General features: G+C 45.5%; 1 protein-coding gene across 1 annotated transcript in view; it reads right to left on the reverse strand.

Moving 5' to 3' along the window:
* Positions 1–2,347: 2,347 nt before the first annotated feature.
* Morn5 (MORN repeat containing 5) overlaps positions 2,348–18,377 on the reverse strand; it is a 33,244-nt gene continuing 17,214 nt past the window's right edge. The window contains exon 5 of the mRNA XM_013030084.1: positions 2,348–2,446. Within this exon, the coding sequence (XP_012885538.1) occupies positions 2,367–2,446 (80 nt within the window). The 3' untranslated portion in view covers positions 2,348–2,366. The remainder of the gene's footprint in view (positions 2,447–18,377) is intronic.

The raw sequence follows: 18,377 nt of genomic DNA on the forward strand, positions 1-18,377 counted from the left end.
CCCTGGACTGCTGCTTGTAAAATGCCATTCCTAATGCACATGGTTACTGACACTGCAGGGCGATTGTCTTTATTAGTTTTTGTTGTTGTTGTTGTTATCCACCTCTGATTTCATAGCTGTCCCCTCCTTGTTAACTCTTCCATTTTGTGATGTTAATTTAGATATATCACTAAAACATACTGATTTAGTTGTATGTGTATGCATGTGTGTGTTTCTCCTACCTGAATGTACTTTCTGTTTTTTCACAATAATTTGGGACCACTAGCGGATCTCAACCCTGTCATTTTCCTGAGGCAATTGGAGGGAGGTGATTCCCCAGTCCCCTCTGTGATATAGCTGAGAGTGGGACCAGGCCTCCCTCTGGCTGCTGATTCTCCCTGCATGACTGCTCTGTGTCTCTGGTTTGAGATCTGATTTCCTCCCTCTGCAGACCTTAGCAGAGTCCTCCCAATCCCAATCCCTATGCTTCTGCCCTCCACTGTGCAGCGCTGGTGAGCCAGGGGACACAGTTAGGGGCCGGCAGGATAGAGCAGCCTCCCAGGAGACACAGGGCGGGGAGGCTTGGGGGCCATAAGTGGACCTGGAACATGTGGGCATGTCTTGAGTTATAGCTGACAAACGTGCTATCTGGGTATTTTAAGGCATGATTATATGCACAGTTAACTAATTGATCTTTGTTCCCTCTTTTTCCTTTTTGTGAGGCAGATTCTTACTATATAGTCCAGGCTAGCTTTGAATTGGTAATCCTTTGGCCTCCCAGTGCTGGGATTGCAGGTGTGCACCACCACACCCTCTACACATCTTTTTTTTTCTTTTTTCTTTTTTTGGCCATGGTCCTTGAAATCTGGACCTGGGCACTGTCCTTGAGCTCTCCAACTCAAGGCAGGTGCTCTACCAGATGAACCACAGCACTACTTCTGGTTTACTGGTGGTTAATTGGAGACAAGAGTCTCATGGACCTTCCTGCCCAGGCTGGCTTTGGACTGCAGTCCTCAGATCTTAGCCTCCTGGATAGCTAGGATTATAGGTGTGAGCCACCGGTGCCCAGCTTACACATCTTTTTGAAGACAGCACTTATCACAGGCTTAATGAGTTTAATAAGCCCAATCCTTTGTTTCTTATTTGCTGTGCCCATGGTGCTTTGGAATCCCAGTCAAATCTGGCAGTGGCCAACAGTAAATGTCTGTGCTTCTGTAGTTGAAAAGTTCTGGTTCTCTGAGCATTCTGGGTTGTGCTGGCACTTGTCCAGAATCACTGGTTTCTCCCTGTGGTTGAGGGTTTTTTAATGTACCAGTGGAAAAAGCTTTTTCCTCTTCAATGGGAAGAAAGAAAATTGCTCCTCAAAACCCAGATGATCTGGCCATGAGGACTTTGGTTCCATCTCGCCTGGCTCTCCCCACCTCACCTCCCTTCCCCTCACCCCAGGTAAAGCCACAATCGCCATTTTATAGAGAAGAAAGTGAAAGGTTAAAGACATGTCCAGGATTATATGATGTCTGTGTTCCAGCTAGGAATTGAACCTGTGCTTATAATACATGTTTCAGGTGGCTGAGCTGGACAGAGGTAAAGGCAGTCTTAGGAAGTCATTCCTGTGCCTTTAGAAAGGCGCTGGCTGTGAGCTGGGCACAATGATCAGGTCCTACTGCCCTCAGACCAAGTGAGTCACTTTGAACCTCAGATTCCCCATCTGCAAAAGGCAATGCTTAGCCCTTCCTTGCAGAGAAAATGGCACACACACACACTGCTTATACCTGCCCGTTGCTTATTTAATTAGATATATCTGTTATTATAAGATAATGGTTCTCAAACTTCTTTCTACATAAGAAGTACCTGGGAAGGCAGTTCTCAGAGATTCTTTTTTGTTTGTTTTGTATTCCCATAAACTCTTTTGTTTGTTGGTTTTATTTTGTGCTAGCACTTGGGGCTTGAACTCAGGGCCTGGGCACTATCCGTGAGCTTTTGTGCTCAAGGCTGGAACTTTACTAGTTGAGCCATAGCTCCACAATTGGAGATAAGAGTTCCACAGAATTTCTTGCCCAGTTTGGCTTCAAACCGAGATCCTCAGATCTCAGCCTCCTGAGTAGCTAGGATTCCAGATGTGAGATACCAGTACCTTGGAACACAGATTTTGGTCAGCAAGTCTAGGCTGGGGCCTGGGAACAACTATAGTTCATAATTTTGTCCAGATGATTCTGACACAGGTAAAACAAAGACACTTTCTGGGAAACATACTTACAAAGCCAGCACAGTTAGGTCCACTACATAACAAAGTGCAGGAAGCCTTTATTCCAGAGTCAAAAGTTGAAGTTCTAGATCTACATCCTATTCCCAATGTCAGCACGGCAGATGGAAACTTCTGGTAGGGTTCACAGCTTGGGCCTGTGACCAACGATCTCATCCCAGCCCTTCCGACAGGCCTTGATGATCCACTCATGCTCATCATCATCTATGGGGAAAGAGGAAGAGACAGTCACACTTGATGCTCTCTGAGACCTTCCCTGTCCTGGCAGTACTCCGGGTGGGATATGTGGAACGGAGTGCATTCCATCACAGGCTGCTGGCCTGCCCATAGCCTATGTATCTAGCTCTGGTGGGCAGTAATAGACCTTTCATTGAAAGCAAATCCCTCCACAGAGCACGGGGGGGAATGAACATAGAAGGGTTTATAGTCTGTGGCTGCAGCTGCTGTTGGAGGCATCTAGAGGTGACTTGGCCATTTGAAGCTCATCTGATCCCGAGGGACAGTAAGAGAGTGAGGCCCTCACGCTCAACCTGGGCTGGTAGATCACAGATAATCCCTGCCATGTAGCAGAGCCAGGCCTGTAGTGCCAGGAGTCAGAGGCTCAGATATTGGTTTCTGTTTATTCGTGACTCTTCAAAGAACCTGTGGTTTCCCAGGGAGCCAACACTCTCTGCTGACTCAAGTGCCTTCGAGGGGAGCGCCATTCCCTGAGGCCTTGAATGCAGTCATCTCCCTGCCCTCGGTCTCCAGGGCCTCCGTGACAGGCAAGGTACCATGGTAAGATGCACTGGAGAGATGAACAGACAGAGGCCCTTGAGGATGGGACCCTTGTCCACAGCTCCAGGGTTAGTATGTGGAACAGTCCGGGAACTGAGCCTATGGTTCTCTAACTACAAAGCCTGTGTTGCTTTTCAAAACCTCAAATCCAGGACTGAGTCAGCCACTCCAGTCCTTGGCGCTCTATCGTCATCTCTCTGTGAAGAACCCCTGTGATTTACTTCCTTTTTCTTTATTATTTTCCCCTTTCTCCTCCAGATCCCACACCCAGCCTCCTCATCCATCACCACAGGGACCTACTCCAATGGTGGGAGGATATATACCCCTAAAAATGCACCCAGCACTATAAAATACGTATTCTTGCTTTGTGTGTGAATGTGTTTTTAATTTACAAAAAACAGCATTGTGTGGCGAGTTTCATTGTGTCGTACTTCTTTCATTCAGCAGTGCGGGGTCAGGATCTCTTCTGGCTGCCATATATACCTCTAGTTCTATGCCTCATTGCTGCAGCCTGTGTCCTGTGTTCCATGGTTGGCTCCCCCCCCCCATCCTCCCAGTGTTGGCAAGTGGAGGTGGCTTCCAACTTCCCCATGCCAGGACCGACACTGGGACCAACATTCTGGGCCTAAGCCTTCCTGCATAAGGATGTGGGAGAATTTCTTGGGGGAAATTCCAGGATAGGGATCACTGATCCTGAACAGACCCTCCCTCACCCGTGCTCCCAGCTGAGCCCACACCCCCGCTCTGTCACCTCTTTTCCTTTGGTAGGGAAGGGTCTCCTCTGCCCAATCTACTGCCTGCTGCCTAAAAAAAAACAGGAGGATGAGACTTTTTATCCTCCTTGGGTGGCAAGTGGTCTCTCCCAGAGAGCAGAAACACACTGGGACCAGCACAAGCCTACCCTCCCGAGAATGAGATGACCCCACCCAGGGCAGGAGGCTGAGCCAGGGACAGGAAGCTGGCAGCTCAGAGCCAGCCAGCCCATGGTTATCTTCACCAACACTCTGAGTCTCACTGGATCTTTCTGTAGCTGCCCAGCAGGGCAGAGACCACCCCATTTTGCAGAGGATACACACATTGTCCTAGGTGGAATTTGAGCCAAGGTTCGTCCAGCCCTGTGGCCTGACTTCTCATCCAAGGGGGGACTCAGTGGTGCAAAGGGCCAGGTTGCCTACACAGTCCTGTCTCCCTAGCCCCATTCCATTGCAGATAACCCAAGGAAGGCTTGCTGGCTAGAATGCCCTGGCCTTGGGAGGATTGGCCTTAAGGAACCAGTGGGCCTTGGTTTCCCTTGGGCGGGCTGCTGAGAGTCCTAGCAGAGGCTGGCAGTGCAGGGGTGGGGAGAGTGGTAGTGATAAGTCAGCACACAAGGAGTTAAGCGCTGGTGGAGCCCACTTTTGCCACACTGTGAGCTGCCTGGTTGATAATTACAGTTCTGAAGTCTCCAGGCTATTCGAATCAGTGCAGCTGCAGCCTCTTCAGTGGTAACCCCTGAAACCAGACAAACTGGGTGTATTGTGCAGAACCAGTCCTCAGGCCCCTCCCTGATCGTTACAAATTGACAGCAATGGACTTAACAGCCCTCTTCACTACCCCTTTCACTCTCTACCTGGCTGTACAGCCACCAATTTGAATCACAGATGCCTCCCCTCCCGGCAGCTGCTCCCCCACCCTCCCTCCACCTCCCTGCCGCCTCCGAGGCTCCCTGGCCCTGCCACGCCAGGGTGAGGCTGCAGAAGCACATTTCATCAATATTTAAGATGGAATTAAACCTGTAGCTTTGATTAATGCCTCCCAGAGTCTGGGAGTTGTGATTACTATTTTGCAAATTGCGATTGTTGGAATATGTTAATCTGATTGTCTGAGAACATCTTCACCTTCTCAGATAATTTTCCTCCTTTTTGGCAGGAGGGGAGGGGGAGAAGAGAGAGAGAGGAAAAAAAGATGGGGAAAAAACACCCCACAAACTCTTTAATCAATTGCAAATTATTACCCTTGGCACAATTGCTGGTGGTGCAGAGGGAAGAGGAAGAAGATTTCTGGTTTTGTACATTGATTTAAAAGTTTCTGGTCTCTGTTGGCCTGGTAATTCCACTCAAGAACAACATCTCTGTCTCAGAACTGTTTAGAATCAAGGGAATATAAGATGATATACATTTAGAGTCTAGGGAATAATCACTTTGTTGTCACTTAACAAATAACTTCGAAACACCAATTAAATACGAGGAACCTGGTGGCTTGGCGGTGTGTGTGGGGGGGGGGTGTGGTGGTGGTGGTGGTGGTAATGGAGACACAATAAGCCATGTGAAGGAATAATTAGCAGTTACTGAAAATAATAGCTATGAAGTCTAAATGACAACACAGAGGAAATATTTTTATGCCATAATGAGAGGAGACAAGAAACAAAACTATATAGACAGTAAGCTCCATGCAAAAATTGGGCACCAAAGAAAAATGAAAGATAATAAATTGAAATGTGAGTTGTGGCCAGCTTTAAGGAATGAAACTAGAGAGGTCCTGTGTTCTTGCTATTTCCCAAATCTCCTTTCATGAATGCATATTGACAATAGAAAAAAATTAAAATAATTACCAGCCTTTTCCTTCCCTTCAATTTAATGTCTTGGTAATTTAATGTGTTTTTGTTAATTGAAATAAAATACTAACAGTTTTTTCTTTTACTTTTAAAATGTAAAAAAAAATCCCAGCATAAGCATATTGGTAAAATGCATAAACAGCAAAACAGATTTCCTGCAAATAATTTATATAGATATTCTGTCCTCAGAGTTGGAACAAAATAGATATTCTGTCCTCAGAGTTGGAACAAAATCTCCACTTTTTAAATGTGTGTGTGTGTGTGTGTGTGTGTGTGTGTGTATGTGTGTGTGTGTGTGTGTGTGTTGTATGTCTGTGTGGCTTGTCCCAGGGCTTGAACTCAGCCTGAGGTCTGTTCCTGGGGCTTTTGTGCTCAAGGCTAGTGCTCTACCACTAGAGCCACAGCTCCACTTCTGGTTTTTTTTTTGCTAGCAAATTGGAGATAAGAGTCTCACAGACTTTCTTGCCCAATCTGGCTTTGAACTGTGATCCTCAGATCTAGCTAGGATTACACATGTGAGCCACCAGCACCTGGCTTAAAGCCCCCACATCATTTTTTTTGGGGGGGTCTGGTCGTGGGGCCTGAACTCTGGGCCTGGGCGCTGTCCCTCAGCTCTTCAGCTCAAGGTTAGCGCTCTACCACTTGAGCCACAGCACCTTCTGGCTTTTTTCTTTTTGCTTATGTGGTGCTGAGGAATCGAACCCAGGGCCTCATGCATGCAAGACAAGTGCTCTACCACTGAGCCACCTTCCCAGCCCCAAGCCCCCCACATCTTAAGCATGGGTGTATACAGCAACTTCCTTCCAAAGAGGACAGTACATAAAGAGAAGGTGGAAAAATGGGTAATGTTTTTCCTTTGGAGAAATCTGACCTCAGCTAGGGGTTCACAGTTAACATCATTATCAGCATCTCATTAACAGTTTGTAACCTTAGTAACTCTGGGTGAAAATGGCACTTGTTTTCATGATCTTCCTGCCCAAGCCCCACAACTCTGTGTAATTAGGAGAAAAATATCAGACAAATTCCAGTGAAGGGACAGTGTATAAAATAACCTGCCTAGTACTATTGAAACTTGTCATCAAAACAAACAAACAAACAAAAACCCAAGAGGAGCCCAGAGACTCAACTGAAGGTCTTGTGATGTTCTGGATGGAATCCTGGGAAAGAAAATGGACAGTAAGGATAGACTGAAGAGTTTCAGCTAGGCGCTTTAGTTAATATTAGTTAGTGAATACTAATTCATGAATATGAAAAATGGTACCAATTAATTGACTATAGGGCATTTTAAGAATTCTGGTCTGTCTTCACAATAATTATACAATTTTAAGTGCTCTAAAATAAAAATGTTATTTAAAAATGCATGAAAATCCACTGTGCCCTGTAATAGGAGAAATTAGCATGTTCTTCAAGAGAAGTGGAAGTCCCTTCATACTGCCAGTCATCCAAAGTAAAGCCGTTCCCTTTCCTCTCTCATAATCTGGGCCTCAATGTCTTATGTTTCCCCTTACCTTATATGCTCCCCAGTTACCAATGGCTTATACCTGTAGTCTTAGCTACTCAAGAGGCTTAGGTATGAGGATTGTGGTTCCAAGGAAAGTCCTGTGAGACTTTTATTTCCAACTAACCAGCAAAAAGCCAGAAGTGGAGCTGTGGCTCAAGTAGTAGAATGCCAATCTTGAGTGAAGAAGCTAAGAGATAGCACCTAGGCCCTGATTTCAAGCCCCAGTACACACAATCTCTCCCTCCCTCCCCCTCCCTCTCCCCCCTCTCTCTCATACATACACCCTGTAAACTTTCAATGAAGAGATCATATCTGCTTTGTTGGCCAATGGACCCAGAGGACTGTAGATGCTCAATAAATGCTTTGATGGGTGAATCTGAATAAATTATTTTTATTCTGGCTTGCCTCAATTACCATTAACAAACATCTCCTGAGCACCCACTTCCTGGCATCCAGCTTTCAACCTTTGGCCCCATTTCCCAGTAACCTCATGTTTTCTTCATAGCCCATGTTATATCTTGTCTATCTAAGACTGTAAGCTTCAATGCATCTGGGCGCCTTGTCTGCTTGTTCCTTGTGGTGTCCATAGGACTTAGGGAAGTGTCTAGCATTTAGAAGGTACACCATCAATACCTGTGGACTGGGGAAATGAATCAACAAGCTCAAGCCTGTAGCTAGCCCTGTGCCCAGTGCTGGGGACCGAGTGGAGTAAGATGCAGCAGTGACTGGTGCCAGGAGCTCCCTGGGGGCACTCTTCAGGGTTACCTCCATTTGTTGCACAGAAAGATGTCTTTATTCTGGGGGTGGGGAAGCTTTGGAAATGACTTTGCTGCCACCCATATGCCTTACCCCTCTTGAATAATTTGAGCTGAACTTCCTCAGTAGAAAAGGAACTTGCTGGAAGTGGTACTGTGGTTCAAGTGGTAGAGTGCACGCCTTGAGCTGAAGAGCTGAGGGACAGCACCCAGGCCCAGAGTTCAAGCCCCAAGGTTGACAAAAAAAAAAAAAGGAAAGGAACTTGCTATGAGAGACCCTGAAATCTGACCAGACTCCCTTGATAAGAAACCTTTCCAGAAAGACTGTCTGTCCCCTTGGCCTGGACTTCAGGGCCCTCCAGATTCCCCGCTCCCCAACTACCTTTAGCTACATTACTTGTCCAAATATGCATGGAGAGTATCTCTTTAGCTTTGTACATGTTCCCTGCCTAGGATGGGGGTACCTTCCCTTCCAGCACCAAGCTCAGGTGCAGTGTCTCTCAGAACATCAGAAAAGCTGAGGGCACTTTCTATCTCTGGATTCTAGGATATATAAAAATGAAGAAAAACCTAAATAACATGGTACCAATTGAGATATACTTGAAACATTTACACTTGAGGAATTATTGCCTTTTGGAGAGAGGGGTTACTTGTGGGCTTGAACTCAGGGCCTGCGTGCTGTCCCTGAGCTTTTATGCTCAAGACTAGCATTCTATCACTTTGAACTACAGTGCTACTACTGGTTTTCTGGTGGTTAATTGGAGATAAAAAGTCTCATGGACTTTTCTTCCTGGACTGGCTTTGAACTGTGATCCTCAGATTTCAGCCTCCTGAATAGCTAGGATTAGAAGTGTGAGCTACTGATGCCCAGCTCAAAAGTACTGATTTTAACACAAACAAATATTAAATGTGTTACTCCAGGATTTTTTCCAAAAAGGTTTTAAGTTTACAGAACACTAAAGGTAGTATGTTTGAAGTCATCTGGTGAATGTGGTCTTCCTGACTTAAGGGCTACTCTGAATGTGTGTGTGTTGGCCTCTGCCTTCCTGCCTGTCTCCCATGTCACTACACTGGTCCTGCCTAGCATTAACCTTCCCTGATGAGGGGAGCCAGGGACATGATATTGGTTTTAGTGCCCCATCAGTCTGGGGAAACCATGTTATGAGGGCCCAGAACTTAAAAATCATTTAGTTAAGTACATGATGAATGAATAATGTAAATGTGGGACCATAAAAGTAATAAGTTCAGCCAGGTTTTGGTGGCTCACTCCTGTAATTCTAGCTCCTCAAGAGGCTGAGATATGAGGATCGCAGTTCAAAGCCAGTCTAGGCAGAAAACTCCTTGCGAGACTCTTGTCTCCAGTAAGCTACTCAAAAAAGCTGGAAGTGGTGTAGTGGTTCAAGTGGTAGAGCACTAGCCTTGAGCACAAAGGAGGCTCAGGTAGAATGCCCGGGCCCTGAGTTCAAGCTCCAGGACAGGCAAAAGAAAAAAACAGTAATAGGTTTACTTCGTGGGATTTAGACAAAAGGAAAGGCTTTCTTCCACTCCCCAGGCAAATGGAGCTTCCCAGAGGGGACATTTGGCAAGACATTTGGCAAGTGCAGGTCTGAGGCTGCCATTGCATTTTGTGTGTTGAGGCCATAGATCAGGCATCTCCACTGCACATAAGAGGTTGGGTTGTCAGGAATCATATTTGAACATTAACCATATGCAACAAGGAGCTCAAAGCCTGCCTGACCTGGGGCCTACCACACAGCAGAGATGAAGAGGGGCTATCCTGCATAGGTCTCAGCTGTGCGGGGCCTGCTGAACTGTGCCCAGGTCCTGAGGGTGCAGTCTGCAGGTCAACATGATATTGGAGTAGGAGCAGAAGAGATCCTAGAAGGCTTAGGATAGTTGCAAGGAAACAGCAGCTACCCATGGAATTAGAGGAAAGGTGGTGGCATGGCATGGTGCAAGAGCAAGAGCACTGACTTTGGACCTCTCTACTGCCACCTCAGGCAGGAAGCCTCACACCTCACTGGGCCTCATTTCCTCAGCTGCAAATGCATTTGCCTTAAAGGTTTGCCATGAGGGCCAAATCAGATTGTTCCTGTGGAGTGGTTAGCACAGTTTCTGGTGCCTAGAAAGACCTAAAAAGAAGCCAGAAATCCTCTTTGTAAGGTGGGACTTCTGGAGCCAGACAGGCCTGGGTCACTAACTTGCTGGGCTGTTCTGAACTAGGCTACTGTGTCTTTGAGCCAGGCGGGTCTGTGAGCCAGGAAGAGTAGTACTTGGTGGGCATCCAGGAAGTGGAAGCTGAAGTCATCATTCTGATGAGTCTTTTAATTCTCAGACGTGATGCCTGCAAGAGGATGTCCCTAAGGAGGTCACTACGTTCCCGGCAGGATGGAGAAGAGGGGTGCATAGGATCAGCATTGTAAGGATCAAAAGTCATACTCAACTCATGCGTTTTTATTCAAAACCAGAAGGACAAGCCAAAGCAGGGGAGCCCAGGGAAGGCAAACAAGCAGATCGGGGGCACTGGGCACCTATTTGCCAGGTTCTGCTTCGTCTTTGGGCAGGGCACTCCTGTGACCACCACTGCGATACAGGTCCCACCTGTGAGAGGGCTGGGGTGAGGCCTGAGAAAGGGAGGAGCTCCAGAAGGAACAAAGTATCTAGCCTTGGAGAGGGGGAGAGACTTGGCAGCCAAGCATCTAGCAGGGTCCAGCTGTGTGTGTGTGTGTATGTGTGTGTGTGTATGCCTCTATTTGTACTTCCTCATTGTGACAGTGTTACCCCCACTTAAGATGAGGGAGCTGCAGCTTAGGGGGTGCAATTATTTGCCATTTTCATTTTATCAGGGTAGAAGGGAAGACTGATGTGCTGTGGTGCTAGTGACAGTTAGTGATGCTACAAGTGTGCACACACAAATGCATTATTTCCATCCAGTTCTCACATATATGTAAGTGTAAAGCTGTGTGAAAACATGCAAGTGGCTACATGTGGGATATTTTGCACACACAGGATGCTTGTGGTTTGTGTAACACCTATGTCTAGAGAGTACTTGAAGTCTGTGTGCTTGTGATCACATGCAGAGGGAGGAGATACTGCTGACCTGCAGAATAAGTCCTGTTCAGTCAATTGGGCTGGCATTGGATGCAGGGGCTGGGCCAGGCTGGGCAATCTATCATGGGGTGCTCAATTTTTCGGAGGGGGCATGGTCAAGGAACATCCTTGGAAGATGTGATGTTGGTGCATGGCAAATCAGGATCCTTGTTTGTAGGCAGGTACCCACCACCCCGCAGTCCTGCCGTAAATTCAGGGACATGTGAGGTGGTAGAGAAAAAGCTAAGGCAGTGCCAAAATGAGGTGTCCACACCCCAGAATCCCTGTCACAACTCCTGACAACAAAGAGGCTTTGAAGTTTTCTGGCAGAGTTGGCCAGAGGCCAAGGCCACAGCGTTGTCAATATTGACGGAAGGGTCATTGCCCAGGCAGAGCCTGCCATAGAGCAGGTGGGAGGCCTCAGGGCTGCTGTTGGTGTTCCTTGTACAGCAACGTCTCTCGGGCTGGGTTGGAGCTTGGAGGTGGAGTAGGACAATCCACCTCACCCACTGGGAATCAGAGGCCTAGCGTGTAGCACCCATGAGCTCATCAAAGCCTATTCAGATGTAAGAGACTTGGAAAAAGTGATTGATTCTAACATACCAAAAAGAGAAACTGCAAAACTGAGATTAATACATGTTATAATTGATGCATTCAGACTTGATTAATTATTAAATTTAGAAATCAAAACAATATTATTACATTGGAGCTCTATTTACAGGCTTGATTTTTCTCATTTTTTTTGCCAGAATTCTCTAATATGCACACAACTCTTGGGAAATTATCACCAACTATTAAAAACTTGTAGTCAGTTGGTCAAGAAAAGATAGAAAGATGCTTTTACGGAAAAAAAAATCCATATGTATCAAGGTAGGTTTTTATTTCTCCCTTAATGAACAGCTGTACTGGAAACATTACTCTAGGTTGACAGTTCTTTTTTTCCATGGCTTCCTTGCTTTTAGAATTTTTGGAGAAAAATCTGGTGTTATTCTGATGTGTTTTCCTTTTTAAAAATATATTTTAATTCTCCTTCCTATACAAAGGAGTTGCCATTCAACAAAGTAGTTTATGAATACAGTGCCTCTTGATCAATGTCACCCCTTTCAACATTCTTACCCACCCCTCACAACCCACCCCCCTTCTCTCACTTTTCTTAATTTTTAGGTTATATATTGAATTATGACATTTAACAAAGTAGTTTATATATATATATATGCACACACACACATATATATATAATGCATCTTGATCTGTGTCATCATTTCAATATTTTCACCCCCCCTCGGCCCCTCCCTTCCCTTATATTTCTTAATTCTGTGGTAACTACAATGAATTCTTGCCTGCATTCTATCCCCTTTCCTTCTTCATTCTTCTCACCCTCTCCCTTTGGTCCCTACCCCCACTCCATCTTCTTGAAAGTACCCATTTCCAGGTACTTATTTTGTTGGGCTTTGACTTAGTCTTTCTAAAAACTTATACTATTTGTGCTCTCTATAGAGTCTATTATACTTCAGTTAATTCATTTATAACCGCTTGGATTTATAGGCACATTCTAGCTATCACAAATGAGGAAAACCACGCAACCTGTGCTTCTCGGGGTCTGGCTTCCTTCACTAAATATAATTTTTTCCAAGTCTTTTTTAAGTTTTAGCAAGGAAATGTTTTAGGATAGTATGATTAAAGTAAGGGGAATTGGAAGAGAGAAATACTTCCTGCTCTCCATATAGGAAATGGAGGTTAAAGACTCAATGAGTTTGCCTTTATATCCTAGTGACTCTCACTTGCAGCTTTCAATATTCTTTGTTATATTTATTCAGTGTTTTTACTATAATATATCTAAGAGTATTTCCTGCTGTTTGGTGTTCTGAAAACCTGTTGGACATTGGATGACCCTGTCTGTCTCAATATTGCTGTTATGTTTTGAACATGTTTTCTAAGCCTATACTTTGTATCTCTCTCCCTTTTCTATACTCATGATTCATAGGTTTGGTCTTTTGACGGTGTCCCAGAGGTCTTTCATATTCTGTTCATATTTTCTCTGTTTTTTTTTTGTCTTTGATTGATTTAATTCCTCTATTTATCTTTGACCATGGATGCTTTGTTTTCAACTTGTTCCATCCTATTAGCAAGGCTTTCCGTTGAGTCTTATTTGGCTTATTGAGCTTTGCATTTCCAGGATTTCAGATTTACTTTTCCCCCTAGAATTTGTCTTTTTTTTTTTTGAGTTTATTCTTCATATCCTGCATTGTCTTCCTTAATTAATTCAGCTGTTTATTTGAATTCTATTTCTGTTCATTCAGCTGTTTACTTACATCTTCTTTCAACTCATGCAGGTGCTTATACATCTTCCTCTGGACCTGATCATTTTTATCACTGTTGTTTTGAGTTTGTTATTTGAAATTTTATCAGCTTTGCTTTGGGAAGAGATATGTTACTGCCATGTTTTCTCATATTACTTGTGTTTCTACATTGAGAGGCCATACTGTTTGTTGGAAGTTTTAATTACCTGTTGTCTTTTGGCTGAAATAGGCTCAGTGGTCCTGCAGGATAGGGTAGGGGCTCTGTTAAGGTAGTATTTCTCATCACTTAACTGTGGGGTATAGCTCAGTAGCTAAACATTCAGCAGTGCTCAGGGCATAGGGCCTGATTCCCAGCATGGCTCAGATCAAGGCAAACAAACGAGAGTCTCTTGCATAATGGTTGTTGTTGTTGTTATTATTATTATTATTTAGCTTCTGGGCTGCTTTCACAATGGAGGCTTCCCTTCTATGTGCAATGGAATCTGCTGTTGACTTCACAGAGAATGGGCATGTTCTCCCTTGTTTCACATGCCCCTTATTGTATGGTTTCCAGAGCAGAAAGTACTCAAGCCTCTGGATGACCCCAGGATGGGGAGAGCAGACTGGAGCCCTGAGGAAGAACTGAGGGACTTGTACTCTACTTGCCAGGGTTACTGTATACAGGTACTCTACAGTAATTCTTTGCAGAAGAGGTGGTGTCAGTGGGAGTGTCATCACTTAAAGAGGCTGTCAGCAAACATACATCACAAAGTTCTCAGTGCATTCAGGTCTTGCCCAACAGTTTACCTCTCTTGGGATGGTATCATTGGCTTCCTCTCCCTCCTAGGAAGCTGGGAATTGCTGCTTTTATCTATTGCTTCTGCTTCTTCATGCTTTTCTGTCATCCTGCTACTCTTTCTTGGTTCCCAATACTCATTCCTGTGTTTCTCTCATCAGAATATCATCTCTCCTATGTGACCTGACTCTTTGAATTCAAGGAATCAAAATAGTGGATGATTATAATCTGCCACCTTGCCCCACTAACTAAAAAAATTCTAGTTAATGTGGGAATGTGATTACATTTTGTTTCAAAATAGTGAAATGATTGTGGTGGGGTGTCTCAGGGTAGAGTTAGGACAGGATTTAGGGCTCTCATGGGGCATGATTTGGGAAATATAGCTTTTGGTGTTAGAACGCTCTTCTGTGGGCATATATCATGGGTACCTTGCATGATGACCTCATTATGTCTTCATTAACACCCCTGAGAAGGCACAGCAGGATGGAGTGTGAGATCTTAATTGGTGGGGAAGGGAGAACGTTACTAGAGTCATACTGAAGCTCGGAAATCTCTTAGGAAGACCTTGTGCTGGAAGGACACAGCATTCCATGCAACAAACCCAGTTTTGTGACATTGTTGGGACAGAAAACAAGTCCTGTTATGATGGTCCAGATGAATGACTGTCTTGTGTTCATAGGCAATAGTGATCCTTAAAGACAAGAACCTTCCTCTGTGCAACACAGCCCTCCTGGTACAGGAGGCATGATGGGGACCACTGACATGAACCCCACACTCTCTCAAAAGCAAGTGTGTACTGAATGGAGGGGGGAGCAAAATTACCAGCACCATTTATTTTTCTGTTCTTTTTGCCTTCCCACTTTTATTTTTTGAGCACTAATCATTAAATTCACCATCACCAGCCACATTCACGATTCCTAGCCACTCAGAAAAGCCACAAGCCATGGCTGAGGTCACTCTATTGGCCTGACCTCATAGCCTTTGTTCTCTGGATGCATATGGACAATGGGCTGAAGAAGGTTTAACAGTTTGGAGCCCATTTTGCACTTGACATATGCTGCGACCTGAGCTAAGATGGGGCAGTGGGGATAGCCAGGAGAGATGGTAAAAGCCCATGACAAACTGGGCATTGGTGACTCACACCTGTCATCATAGCTACTCAGGAGGTAGAGGCCTGGAAGATTGTAATTTGAAGCCAGCATAGGTTCAAAAGTCTGTAAAACTCCCATCTCCAATTAACTGGCAAAGTACCAAACTGAAGGCATGACTGAAGTGGTAGAGCACCAGCTGTGAGCAAGCAAGCCAAGCAAGAGCAGGAAGTCCTGAGTTCAGGCCTCAGAACCAGCAGAAAGAGAAGAAAAGAAAATAGAGTTTCATGGAACACTGAACTCACTCTAGTCCTCACAGCAATCTTTTATGTTAGTTCTATCATTGCTGTCTCCTAGTGGGGATGGGCATTCTCAGAGAGGAGAGGGCATGTGTTCAAAATCACCCGGTTAGTGAGTGGGCACAGAGCCCAAGAATGTCTTCCAAGGTGTGTTCCTGGATGTTACCCATCCTCTGAGAAAATTTTCTACAGCTTCTGTGTTTGCTGATCACTCTTTGAAGGATGGAAACTCCACTCCCCAAACATCACTCAAGGATGTCTTGCTGGGTCTCTCTTCCTTGAATGTACAACTCAAACTTACTCCTACATACCTGTCAAGTCTCACTGTCCAGCACTACCTGAAGGAAGTCTCCATCTCCTCTAGCTTATGGTAAGCAAATCTTAGGTACGGTACATTGAGTACACAGAGCCCCTGATTATTTCTGTGCCTTTGCCCATGCTCTTACTTTCCTCACCCTTTATGGCCTAGCCTGGCACTTCCTGTCGGGGGATATCATTCAGTGACACTGGGGACATACCCTCTTTTCTACATCTCCACAGCACAATGATTGCAGGGTCTTTACTGGGGAAAGAATCTCAAACTTGATATATCAAATTAAACATTAACACAGACATCATGGGGAAAACAGAAGTGTATGACCTCTTCCCTGCTTGTGAATTATTATTATTATTTTTAATTCATGAGATATATTCTGAGGGCCTCTGTAGTCATCAGTTAGGCTGACTGTCACTGTGCATCTGTTCCTCCCACCCTGCCCTGGTTTTAGAAGGACAGGCACTGAGTCTGGTCCCTATGTGATGGATCCCTGTGTACACAGGGGTTCAGTGGAGGCCGATGGCATTAAGTGGACCTGAAAAGATGAGGATGACAGAGCCCACATCAGAAGAGAATGCCAAGGGCTAGGCAGGGAGATCAGGAAAACATGGGCTGCCAGTTCAGTCTTGAAATCAGCATCAAAAGCAAGTGGGTGGAGGCCAGGGGGCATCTTGCCAGGGTGACACTGTCTCCTCCTTTGGGATGTGGAGTTAAGCTGGTCCTTGCTTTTCAACTTTTTACCCTGGGGGGGGGGATAATTATCATTGTGATCACTGATAGACCCAGGTGACGAGTGAGTGGCATAGCCACTGTCCTAGCAGCAACCCCTGAATCGTCGGTCTTCGCAAATCAATCAGATGGGTGTTCTTGCTACCCCCATTTTTTGGATGAGGACACAGAAGCTTAGAGAAGTTGAGTCAGTGATATATGACTGCAGTTCTGAATGAGTCTAAATCCTGTCTTAAACCCTGCCTGCCTCTCTGGGACGTGAGGTCGGGCAGTGGCTTCCGACAACTACCCTGGCTTCCATAGCGTGGGCCGAGGAAGAGAGGTGAGGCTCCTGCCTGTGAGTTCTGACCTTGTGCCACTGCTATTAAAGGAGACAAAACAAACCCTGCCTAGGCAGTCCTCAGCTGACTCCGGCCAGGGAAGGGGAAGCTGTGTCCTCTGGATGCCTCCAGGAGGTGACCCTGGGGGTGGGGAACACATTGTTACCAGAATCCTAGGGACATTCTAATCCTAAGTTAGAGGGGGAATTTCCAGGGCCTCTGGAGTTGGGGTGGGGAGAAAGAAGGGCACTGGATAGTTCTACATTTCAGGGAGGTTGGCCAGTGGGAATAGACTGTCATTCCTAGAGCAAAGATCTTCAAGGGGTCTATGGATAGCTTCCAGGTGGCCGATTCTCCCTGTGGTAGGCAAAATTCTCTCTTCCTGAAGAGACTGTATAATTTAACCTAGTTCTCAGAGAGGCTCCTGACTCAGAAAAGTCCATGATGTATTTCAGAGCATGGCCTCTGCTCTGAGAGAGTCCTGGGTTCAAATCCTGGTTCTTCTGTTCCACAGTGGCTAGGAGGAATTTCCTCAAAGGACGGAGATGTGGTAAGTCCCTGACTTAGAGGCGGCTTCAGTTCTCCCAACTTCCCTCCTACCCCTTTTGCTTCTATCAGATGCCCAAGTCTGCTGGCAGAGACGTGGGCTCTGTGCGGGCATTTTATTTGGCAGTTACGAGTGTGATATTATCCCTCCACAAAGCCTTCATTACACGGCTGTGAACAATACCACAGATAAAGCAGGGATGCCCCTGCGTGCCAGTCTCCAGGTGATTATAACATTTGGGTAAATTGCCTTTTGTCTCGCTGGAGAGATGATGGCAGGAAGGGGGCTGTGCTGAAGACTCACTCGGCCATTTTGCAGAGAGCTCAAGAGAGGCACCGGGAAGAGGTAGCCTGGGTTTTTGAGTTGCAGCTGGTAGTGGGAAGTTGGGATTCCAGACTGAGCTCTACCATAGACAGGCTGTGTGGAGTCAGGGAGGTGATTTGGTCTTAAGATTTCTCACTTGTCTAGGGAAAGCAGTAGCTTCGAGATTAACAGAGGCTTGCTGTGTTAGAGGCATCGAAAAATTCTTGATCATTGCCCAGTTTTTGAGTAATAAAACAGAAAGAGAAGTATCCTGGGGGAAGGAAACCATTAGTATAATTTACTGAGTATATACTCTATGTCCCTGGGCTGTTTCCTTTCTTTCTTTCTTCCTTCCTTCCTTCCTTCCTTCCTTCCTTCCTTCCTTCCTTCCTTCCTTCCTCCCTTCTTCCATCCCTCCCTTCTTCCTTCCCTTCCTCCCTCCCTCCCTCCCACTTTTACTCCCTCCCCCCATCTCTTTTTTCTTTCCCTAGGAAATGAACCAGCTCAAGTGCCATCTTTCACTTTGGAGCCAGCCAGGCCTGGGTTCAAATTTCAGAGGTGCCACTTTTTACCTGCTGAGTTTGGGCAAGGCATTTCACCATGCCTCAAGTTCCATCAGCTGTAAAGTAGGAATAATAAAGATGACTGTTTTATGGGGCTACTGTGAGGATTAGATGAGACAAAATAGCACATGCTTAGTACCTGAAACATAGTTACCATGCAGGAAATGCTGGTTATTATC

This window comes from Dipodomys ordii, unplaced genomic scaffold (genome assembly GCF_000151885.1).
Source record: "Dipodomys ordii isolate 6190 unplaced genomic scaffold, Dord_2.0 Scaffold127, whole genome shotgun sequence".
NCBI lineage: Eukaryota > Metazoa > Chordata > Mammalia > Rodentia > Heteromyidae > Dipodomys > Dipodomys ordii.